Source organism: Cucurbita moschata, unplaced genomic scaffold (genome assembly GCF_002738365.1).
Source record: "Cucurbita moschata cultivar Rifu unplaced genomic scaffold, Cmos_1.0 Cmo_Scf00016, whole genome shotgun sequence".
In the NCBI taxonomy this organism is placed as follows: domain Eukaryota; kingdom Viridiplantae; phylum Streptophyta; class Magnoliopsida; order Cucurbitales; family Cucurbitaceae; genus Cucurbita; species Cucurbita moschata.
The window spans coordinates 856,766-868,253 of NW_019268532.1; the positions used below are offsets into that span (position 1 = coordinate 856,766).

General features: G+C 37.9%; 2 protein-coding genes across 2 annotated transcripts; one reads left to right on the forward strand and one right to left on the reverse strand.

Moving 5' to 3' along the window:
* The first annotated feature begins 2,240 nt into the window (after window positions 1-2,240).
* LOC111454163 (CBL-interacting serine/threonine-protein kinase 8) lies at window positions 2,241-8,177 on the forward strand. The gene is made up of 14 exons (XM_023095511.1): window positions 2,241-2,686; window positions 3,613-3,675; window positions 3,797-3,868; window positions 3,981-4,088; window positions 4,192-4,266; window positions 4,363-4,416; window positions 4,527-4,652; window positions 5,348-5,437; window positions 6,239-6,361; window positions 6,652-6,771; window positions 7,103-7,219; window positions 7,539-7,595; window positions 7,680-7,754; window positions 7,871-8,177. The coding sequence occupies exons 1-14, from the start codon at window positions 2,528-2,530 to the stop codon at window positions 7,970-7,972; spliced, it is 1,341 nt and encodes a 446-aa protein (XP_022951279.1). The 5' UTR covers window positions 2,241-2,527; the 3' UTR covers window positions 7,973-8,177.
* A 20-nt stretch (window positions 8,178-8,197) lies between these two features.
* LOC111454156 (putative pentatricopeptide repeat-containing protein At5g52630) lies at window positions 8,198-10,981 on the reverse strand. Its single transcript, XM_023095498.1, has 2 exons — window positions 10,776-10,981; window positions 8,198-10,526 (listed from the first exon to the last, which is right to left on the reverse strand). The coding sequence occupies exons 1-2, from the start codon at window positions 10,869-10,871 to the stop codon at window positions 8,328-8,330; spliced, it is 2,295 nt and encodes a 764-aa protein (XP_022951266.1). The 5' UTR covers window positions 10,872-10,981; the 3' UTR covers window positions 8,198-8,327.
* Window positions 10,982-11,488: the final 507 nt, after the last annotated feature.

Here is an 11,488-nt window from a genome sequence, read left to right on the forward strand (position 1 = left end):
ACATACTGTTCCGCTTGACCACAAACTTTTGATGCCTAATTTTGTGTAAATTGAGCGTCTATATTTGAGTAAGATTTGCAGAGAAATGAATTGCAGAGAAATGAAGGGAGGCGATCAGTGGAATCAACACAAACAGGGTGAGATGGAGAACATGGGAAGAACAGGACAGGACAACTTGGTCAGCACCACCTCATCAGGTATGATTTTGAATATTTTAAAGAAAGACCGATGATTGGAAGGGATTGAAATTCAGCTTAGTATAATAGAATATAATAGAATCATCATAAACCACTCTTTGTGCCCATGTCCCACCAGTGGGAAATCTGTTTGAGAGTATATAGTTGAGTACATATATTTTTGTCTGATCAATTGAATTTTGTGTCTATTAATGTAACGACCTGGGCCTACCGCTATCCGATATTGTCTTCTTTATGCTTTTCTTTACGGGCTTTCCCTCAAGGCTTTAAAACGCGTCTGCTCCTCTTTATAAAGGGTGGTTTGTTCTCCCCCTCCACCAATGTGAGACATCACAATCCACTCCCTTTCGGGGCCCAGCATCCTCGCTGGTACTCGTTCTTTTCTCCAATCGATGTGGGACCCCGCCAAATCCACCCCCTTTAGAGTCAGCGTCCTTACTGGCACACCACCTCGTGTCTACCTACCTTCGGGGAACAACGAGAAGGCTGACACATTGTCCGGTGTCTAGCTCTGATACCATTTGTGACGACCTAGACCCACTGCTAGCTGATATAGGGGAGAACAAACACATGGTTTAGACGTTTTTTTTTTTTTTTTTTTGTTGGGTTAATTTAACTTGTATTAAATATAAAATTAAACTATTAAAACATTATTAACACTTTTTAAAGGTTAGAAAAAAAAGAAAAAAAAAGCATATTTGATTAGTGGGGGGAGACATGATGATGGGAGATATGGAATAGAAGGGAAGTGGAAAAGTGGGCCTTTTTGGTTCTCTGCCTTGCTGCTTTCCTCTCAAAAGAAATTAGGTTTCGAGTGCCAACTAAGGAGACCATCCTCATTTCCTTTTCATTTTCTCCACAACTCATCCATCTACCTTTAGTGCTCTATTTTTTTTCCTTCTTAATAATAATAATAATAATAAAAACATCAACCCTACCCGAACCCATCGACTTTGGTAACAACTTAAATTTTCTGTAAGTAAATATTGTCTATTTTAGCTCATTATGTATTCCATTCTTGAGGGTTCTACGTTCTCACTCGCACACCGCTTGATGTCTGGCTCTGATACCATTTGTAACAATCCAAGCCTACTGCTAACAGATATTGTCTACTATTGCTCCTTACGTATCGCCGTCAGTCTTACAATTTTAAAATGCATTTGTCAACTTCTCCCTATTAATAGTTATATACCGTGAGCCGTTGTTGTTGCTCTCTTGCTTGCATATATAACACCTCTTTCAAAATCTCTCTTTCGAAAATCTCTTTCTGCCATCGTTTTCTAAAACCTTCTTAAACCGAGGTCAAAGGCTCGAGCATACGTCTCTTGATCGTAGGTGACGTAAGAATGAATTGACTTTGTCGTTGGAAAATGAGTGCCGCACAATCGCAAGTCGTTGCTATCAAAAGTGTGATTCTGACAAGTGGTATCAACATTTTAGTTATAAACATTTTTTTTATAAAAGGTGACGTATTTGATGATGCAACTCATCACAAAATACATTATTTCAAATTTAATCATTATACTATTTTTTTTTTATATACATTGGAGAAAAATATTTAATTTAATTCAATTAAATTTAAGTAAATAAATTAATCTAGACACTAAAATCTAACGTTATTATTATTATTTTTTTTTAAAAAGAGAACAATTTAGCATCTTTTTTTTCCAAAGTAATTTCTAAATATGAACTCAAAAAATAAAAAATAAAAATAAAAAGGTTGAGAAATTATGTAAATATATGAATAATATTCAATTTATTGAAGTCTATTTTCCAAAAAAAAAAAAAAAAAAAAAAAAGAAAAAATCTTGAGATCCTAATTTTTATTTATTTTTATATTTGTTTGGTTAGAAAATTACAAAAATTAAGAAAAAAATGTTCCTTTCTTGTCGTAAATTCCTGGAATCCAGGAAAAAAGAAATTTCCTTCGATTAAAAATTATATATATATATATATATATATATATTTTTTTTTTTTCTTTTTGTGTTGAATTAAAATTAAATTTCTCACAAATTTATATTTAATGTTAAAAAAGTCATATATTTCAGCAGGCAGCTTTGAAGTTACAGTTTCACATCTTCATAGACTGGTTTAGAAGAGTAAAATAAAGAATCAAATTCCTTTCTCCAACAAGAGCTAAAGAAGAAATCAATTCACCAACCTCCACAATTTCGTTTCGTTCTATGCATTTTTCACGTTTGCGAGCGGTAGATCTTCTTTGAAAGGGCTTTGATTAGCGAAGCTTTTCTGTAAAGCACAGTGCAAATGCTGAGATCGAGTTCTAGAGATTAGGATCTTTGCTGCCGGAGCGGAGGAGATTAACGGCGGAGATGGTGGTTAGAAAAGTCGGCAAATACGAGGTCGGGAGGACGATTGGGGAAGGTACGTTTGCGAAGGTGAAGTTCGCTCAGAATACTGAGACTGGCGGGAGTGTTGCTATGAAAGTTCTCGATCGGAGCACCATAATCAAGCACAAGATGGTTGAACAGGTCTGTATCTTCTCTCTAATCTTTGTGCGGAGAAATGGAAATTTGTGAACTGGAGTGAAATAGGGAGAATTCGCCTCCGTAATTTGCTTTATATGACTGCATCATTTCTGCGCCGCAAAATGTTTTCAATTCCGTCGCTCTCTGAGCTACTGCAGCTATCAATTCAAGCTGAGATAATGAAATTAAGCGTGTATAGAGTTAAAATGTTTCAGAGTTAGCTATCAAAACGATATTGGCTGTGATTAATTACATGCTTCAATGATATCGATTATCTGATATCACGCTCCGGCTACGTACTTTTATTCTCTTTGTAAATTAGATTGTATTTAGTATCATAGTGAATGTAAATAGCAATGAATGAGCTCAAGGATTCGGATGGTCTTCATCTGTAATCATCCTCGGGGTTCTCTACCAACAGTGAATTGAGACGTGAAAACCTTGTTTATCCCTCACGTAGCCGCTTTCAATCACTATGTTGAAGAAGAGGAAAAATAACGTACTGATGTCTTGATCTTCGGATGAAGGGAAATGACTTGCTACTTTGTACTGTTGAATAAAGCTGGAAACATTATCGGACGGGGAATCTTACTGTTCTTGATGTGAACTCTTGTCTGTCTGTAGCTTTTGTACCTTTATTTTGAATAGTGCTAATAATTGGTCAGTGACGAAGCGGTCGTAAGAACGAATTCATACACGGACACCATCTTTGAAAAACAATGTAACATTCTTTAGATGAATCCTTGATTGAGCTAGACATGTTTATTTTATAAGCTTCTAACTTTTAATGTTTCAAGTTGTCCTACTAATGTTCTTCATACTTCTCTTTTGCAAGCTACATTCTTAGTCTTTCGTCTTAATCTTTTTCGATATTTGATCATGTAAAATTTCATGCGCTTCTTCCTATAACTGTTACTAATATTCTGCAGATAAAGAAGGAGATTTCTATCATGAAGCTTGTGAGGCACCCTTATGTTGTTCGTCTTCATGAGGCATGGAATAAATTTCTGAAGTATCTATTCTCAATTATTATTCTGCCTCTTCTCTAGACATTGAGTTTGAACGTCCTTTTTCTTGTTTAACACTGGCTACACAATCTATTTTGGCTTTTAGGTTCTTGCAAGCCGTACGAAGATTTATATAATCTTGGAGTACATAACTGGTGGTGAATTGTTCGACAAAATAGTGAGTAATTCAAATAAAGAAGCCTTATTTAAGGAAGATGAGCCATTTGAAAATTTGAAACTATTAATTATTTTGTATTTCTATAGTTCATGATGTAATCCATATTCTGCAGGTTCATCATGGACGCCTTAGTGAAGCTGAATCGAGGAGATATTTCCAACAGCTAATTGATGGTGTAGATTATTGCCACAGCAAGGGAGTATATCACAGAGATTTAAAGGTATGACTATTTCTATTGGCTGAGATCTTGAAGAAAATATTCTTTCTGATAATTGGAGAAGGAAAAACAAGAATCTCATCATTTTCTTTCTTTTTTCAAGCAGCCTGAAAATCTGCTACTTGACTCCCTAGGTAATCTAAAGATCTCAGATTTTGGCCTGAGTGCATTGCCCGAACAAGTAAGACGTATTTTAATGGTTCTTAGTTACCCAGAAATTGACTTCTCATGTAATTTTTAGATACTACAACAGATAGTTGATTGTATTTACTTACAGGGAGTTAGCCTACTCCGTACGACATGCGGGACTCCAAACTATGTAGCACCAGAGGTATATGTTGGTATCTAAAAGCTTGTTAAACCAAAATTTACACAAATTGGTGATTTCATTTATAAGCTTGCATTTTGGGTTGATTCTCAACCATTTTATTTCTCATGTAGGTGCTCAATCACAAGGGTTATGATGGGGCTATGGCAGATGTTTGGTCCTGTGGGGTAATTCTTTATGTGTTGATGGCAGGATATCTTCCATTTGATGAGCTTGATCTCACCACGTTATATAGTAAGGCATGAACATTTTGTCATATTATCCTTAATCTACTTTCACCTTTTTACGCTGCATTTTCTATTGAAACATTGAGACGTTATCAACATCTATCTTGGGAGTAAATTGCAATCAACGCTAGGGCATGATGAGTGATTTCTTGTGGAAAAAAAAAAAAAAAAAAAAAGTTCCAACTATGTAGATCAACCAGTGAAAGCACTTAGCTATACAACAATCTATTTGTCATCTATTTTGGTTGGACAATATTTGCTAGCGGTGGGCTTGGACTGTTACAAATGGTATCAGAGCGAGACACTAGGTGGTGTAGTAGCGAGGATGCTGGGCTCGAAGGGGGTGGATTGGGGGTTGCACATCGATTGGAGAGTGGAATGAGTGCCGGTGAGAACGCTGGGTCCTGAAGGGGGATGGATTGTAAGGTCCTCTATCGGTTGAAGAGGGGAACGAAACATTCTTTATAAGGGTGTGAAAACCTCTCCTTAGTAGACGCCTTTTAAAAACCTTGAGGAAAAGACCAAAAGGGAAAACCTAAAGAGGACAAGCGGTGGGCTTGGGCTATTACAATTTTGGTTGGATTTAAATCAGGATGCGAGGGCCTCTCGTAGGTTCTTTATTTTTAATCGATCTTAATTCTTGTGAATTTCTCTACAATCAACATGCATGTCAATGCTCGACTTACACTGTCATTTGCCTTCTGCAGATTGAGAGAGCCGAATTTTCATGTCCATCTTGGTTTCCTGTGGGGGCAAAAGCTTTGATCCATAGAATATTTGACCCCAATCCTTCAACTGTAAGTATGGATTGCCTGACATGACGTCCTCTATGCATAAGCACTCGAACATTCTCTATGACTTCAATTTTCTGTTATGTTATGAAAAAAAGAAATAGTTCATGGTTTCTGCTGTGCATTTCAGCTACTTAATTAAAAAATGTCTACAAAAATTACCAAGAGAGATCAATGTTCTTTGTGACATGGCGTTTGAGGCAATAGATGTAGCAAACATTATGATTATTAGTTCTATTAATGGGCTTGCGAATTTCAGCACTGCAGCATTATTATATCATATTAGTAACAAATCAATTAGTAACCTCGGATAGCACTATTTTCTTTAATAGCTCACGGAATCACGTTTTTAGTGTTGTTGCCTCTCTATATTGTTTTCTTGTTGTTAGTCTTATGAACTTGAGATCCCACATTGGTTGGAGAGAGGAACGAAACATTTCTTGGAAACCTCTCCTTAATGGACGCGTTTTAAAACCTTGAGGGGAAGCCCAAAGAGAACAAGATCTACTAGCGGGGGGCTTGGACTGGTACAAATGGTATTAGAGTCAGACATCGGTTGGTGTGCCAGCAAAGACGCTAGGCTCCCAATGGGATGGATTGTGAGATCCCACATCGGTTGGAGAGGGGAATAAAACATTCCTGGTAAACCTCTCCACACGTTTTAAAACCTTGAGGAGAAGCCCGAAAGGGAAAGCCCAAAGAGGACAATATTTGCTAGCGGTGAGCTTGGGCTGGTACATGAACTGATAGCAGGCACATTATTCGAGTATTTGTACTGTCTGATAAGTTCTGTTTTCTTCCGTGTAGCGTATTACCATTGAGCAGATCAGAGAGGACGAGTGGTTCATGAAAAATTATGTTTCGGTCAAACATTTCGAAGATGAAGATGTAAATCTGGATGACGTAAATGCTGTCTTCGATGATCCTGAGGTCGGTAAGGATTTGGGTACTATATTGGCATCTATGTGAACTAGGATTTTGGGTATTGTCAAGTTTGAAGATTAGCTAACAATTCTGTCCTATTTTGGTGACCTTTCACCCGTACCATAGCCATAATAACTTCAGTTCCTAAGCCTTGAATTACTTTCAAGCAATTCGATAATAAAAATGATGAGTTTGATTTAACAATTCAATCATATTTTATTGAATTTGAGATCGATTTCTACTGTTGCTGTAGTTATTATCAACATGTTTTCCTGACTCACAAAATTTGTACATAGGAACAAAGGACCGAAGAAGAACGTGGTAACGAGGACATGAGCCCGCTCGCCCTTAATGCATTTGATTTAATAATTCTATCTCAAGGCTTAAACCTCGGAACGATGTTTGACCGTGGCCAGGTATGGTTGGGTGTTTTATTAGACGTCTTATTTTCATGTAAAATATGTAGCCAAATAGGGTCAACTTACCTCCCATGTTAAAGAGCCTCACTTGTCAACACGGTTATAACTCATTGATAATTGACATATTCTCCTTCTCGGAGATCCGGAGGTTCGAATAGCTTGTTACAAATTGTTAACTTGTACTCCGACTCAACATTAAGCATATATGTCCTTTATCTCTGATTGACTATATCATGCTCGGATCATTTTACAACATGTTGGTATAAGAAAGTACGGTATGCGTATCTTTCTCGAGAATTGAAGGTTGAATTTCTTTGGATTATGGTAGGATACTATGAAGCACCCGACACGCTTCGTCTGCCAAAAGCCCGCAAAGGTTTTATTATCAACTATGGAAGTTGTAGCTCAATCAATGGGTTTCAAGACACACATTCGCAATTACAAGGTAATCTTTTTGAAGTGAATCCTTTGTTGAGGATTGTTGGGAGGGAGTCCCACGTTGGCTAATTTAGGGAATGATCATGGGTTTATAAGTGGGGAATACATCTCCATTGGTATGAGACCTTTTCGGAAAGCCGAAACAAAGTCACGAGAGCTTACGCTTAAGGTAGACAATATCGTACCATTGTGGAGAGTCGTAATTCCTAACATCCTTATCATTCTATCCGGTTATCCACACTATTCTATGTACACGGATTACACTAGGAATAAGGCAGGCCCCTCCGGTGTTCTAATCTCTTAACTAAGCTTCTGGTGAATGTCAGATGAGAGTAGAAGGTCCATCAGCAAGCAAGACTTCTTATTTCTCAGTTATTATGGAAGTATGTTTCTCGTTTTTTCGCACAAAAACTAAAACCGTTACCGTTTTCTGTTCTTCGACTTTGATCTGAAACATTTTCCTGTAGATTTTTGAAGTTGCTCCCACGTTCTTTATGGTGGACATTCAAAAAGCAGCTGGGGAAACCAGCGAGTACCTCAAGGTATGTCATAATAGATTCTTCACATTGCCTACGGTTGTCGAATGTCAATCAACATCTGCTTAAGGATTATACGCGACTTATCTTATATATTGAAACTTCGTCGTCGAATGTCGCAGTTCTACAAGAGCTTTTATAGCAATCTTGAAGACATCATCTGGAAACCTTCAATCGACACCAGCAAACCAAGAACCGCCAAGAACAAGACTAAAAAACGCTGATTTCGTGTGCATCAAGGCTGGAAACAGCATATTATCTAACCAGAGGAAGACCAAAACAGTATGATGTTAAGATATGTTTACGGTCTTTAATTACTTATACCTTGCTGCTCTTTGAGCCAGAAGAGAACAGATCCTAGGAAATTTGTATGAGTATTTGTATATACCATCATCTAGATTTGTTAAAATCTCTTTCCAAATTAGCTGACCTACCCCTTGTCATCTATACAAAGAAGGAACAATGGTGTTGCCATTAAATTGTCTTGAAATCAGCTTCATACGAATATTTCGACAGCTCAATGTCGCTAGGTTTGACAAAATTTAAGTTCGTGTCTCACCCTGTTCTTCACCAAGGACATTAGAGAAGATCTCCGAAACCTCTACAAGAACAGTATCCGTTCGAAAACTTGTGAAGCTGCTTTTTATCTCGGATGACGATTTCCCTGCCTGTCAATAATGAAATGAATCGGATAAAATTATGGCAATCCCTACACATGGTGATGCTCTTGACAACCCGAATCGGGGTAGCTGTTGGCAGGTTTAACAAACTAAAAGCAACAGCTAACTTTTCGCTGTGATAAATGGTGGACGAGAACACTGTTTCCTCGCCGTTCTCCTCTTCGATTGCCTCTGTATATTGAACAGGCTCGTAACCAAGAGGTTTTACTTCGTCGAGTAAAGTCTCCAACAGCTCGTACATCTCTGTAGTTTGATGGTGTGATTTGTCATTGGGTTTAAATGAATAAACTTTTTCTTTGATGCTAATCCAGCTCCAGTCCTTCAACTTTCCAAGCTTTTCTTCTGTCATTAATTTCCTCACTTTGGAAACATCCTTCCATCTCCCTGCAGAGATGTACATATTTAGCAGAGAGACGTAGGTCTCGGCGTCTTTCGGCCTGAGTTTGAGTAACTGCTCGGCAGAATAAAACCCCAATTCGGAGTTCCCGTGACTTCGACATCCTGCAATTAACATGGACCATATAATTTCATTAGGCTCAAAGTTCATCTTCTTGACTACATCAAAAGCTTCTTCCACCCGACCCAACCTCATATACATGTCAATCATGCATGCAAAATGGTCCATTACAGGCTCAATCTTGTACTGCTTCTGCATTACTTCAAAGTAATACAGTGCTTCATCCACCAAACCACCATGGCTACAAGCTGATAGAACACCCACAAAAGTGATCTTGTTTGGTTCAACTCCAGCCAGTCTCATATCTTCGAAGACCCGAAGTGCTTGCTGAGACAAACCGTGTTGTGCGAGTCCCGTAATCATCGAAGTCCATGATATCAAAGTTCTTGAAGGCATCTCCAAGAAAGCTTTACTCGCCTCATCAATACTTCCACATTTGTTATACATACTAACCAATGCAGTTCCCACAACTACATCTGCCAAAACACCACTCTTAATGATCTGAGCATGAACTTGTTCCCCTTGTTCTAACGCTACTAGTCTACTACAAACACTTAAAACACTGGAGAAAGTGAACAGATCAGGTTTGATACCCGAGTGATATAATTTCTGGAACATATTAAGTGCTGTGGATCCACTCTTGTGAGCTGCAAGATCATCTTCAGCAGCATCCATCATTTTTGCATGCCCTGCAATCATTGAATTCCATGTAATCAAATTGGGGGTCTCCATACCTTCGAACACTTTCTGAGCCTCAATAAGCCATCCACATTTGAGGTATAAGTACATGACAGAACTGTTTATAGGTATGCTTGAACCATAACCAAGCTTAATGCTTAGTGAATGAATCTGTGCTCCTAGACTCAACGTTTGCATCACACAGCAAGTGCTCAAGACACTGGCGAAAGTATACTCGTTCGGTTCCACGCCTTCTGAGAGCATCTCGGTAAAGAAATTTAAACTCCGAGCTGCTTGACCATTATCACCACAGGCAGATACAACTGAAGTCCATGAAATGACATTCTTTTCCTTAATTTTCTGGAAGGCCCTGATAGCGAGTTCCAAGCATCCGAATTTAGAATAGAAGCTAGACAGAGAGTTGCCAATACTAGTATCAAAATCTAAGTGATACTTGATGATATATGCATGAACTTGCTTCCCCAATTCCATAGATTGCAAGGAAGAACAAGCATTCAACACTATTCCGAGTGTAAAATTTGTAGGATAAGCTCCAGCCTGCAACATTTCGATGAATACTTTAAGAGCAACCAGAGGCTGCGAATTCTGAACATAACCAGTCACTAGAGTAGTCCAGCCAACGACATTTCTTCGAGGCAAATTATCAAACACTTTGCGAGCATGTTCCATAACTCCACATTTCGCATAAACATTAACAAGATTCGTCATTACAAATAGGTCTTCATGAGTTCCAGTTTTTACGATATGACCATGGATAATTTCCGCTTCTGCAGCTAATTTTCTGTCTATGCATTCTTGCAACAACGGAACATAGTAAGAAGTTTTGACCGTCGTACCTTCTTTCAACAGAGACAGCGCTTCACGGAAGTCTACAAACTTCGGCTCCGCGTCAACATTCAGTTGGATTAGCGACTGATTTTTCTGATTCGGCACGCTAGCACCCTGCAGTATATCATCCAATCAAAAAATCGACAGATCGAGAAAACGAAGCAGGCTAAATTCACATTCCATACGTTTAGTTACGAACAAATTAAGAATCCAACACTCAGAATCCACAGTTTCACACTCCAACTCAACTGATCTATCTCACAATCCAAGAACAGAAGTCCGTAAGATCAATTCGAGTATTTTCAAAAGAATTTTTCATTTCAAGTCAATCATGACTCCATCGAAAGCAAGCAAAAAGAGTACCTTATCCTTGAGGAGAAGGCTGGTAGAATGTCGCTTTCTTACGTCGGAATCGAGGTTGAGAGGAGCAGTGAAGGTAACAGAAGGCAAGGAAGCCATGGAAGGAAGAAGGAGAAGGAATTACATAACAATGGCGGGGTGTTTATCCTTTCCCCATCCAATCTAATCCGCACACCATGAATTGTGGAGGGAACGGCCTCTTTGCTACTTCCACGCCCATTCCCGTTCACCTCTGCGGTTAAATTTTGTTTTTATAGAAGATTAAAATAATTGTGTGCATTTAAAATTTTAAAAATATTTAATAAATTAATTAAATTTATATCCTTATCATTTCAAAACTTAATTTTTAATTATTATTATTATTAATATCTTTTTTGTTTAATACATTCCATGAATTTCTTTTATTTTTTGGCTAATAGAATATTGAATCATTTGACATTGATGCGTGGGGTCATTGAATTCGTCCGAATCTATATCATAGTAATACCTCTCCCAGTAAAATGTGGTTTGGGATGATCCAAGATGGAAGCTAGTGGGTATGTAACACTTGAGTCAAAGAGAGTAACATAACCATGTCGTACGGGATATAAGGAAAAGCCTGAGCCATCAAGTGTCAAATCTGGATTTCGAATCATGAACATGTTGTTACATTTACTCTCCAATTAATATTAATTTTACCCTTTGGACGTCCATTTTCTTTATTAGTATACAACTAT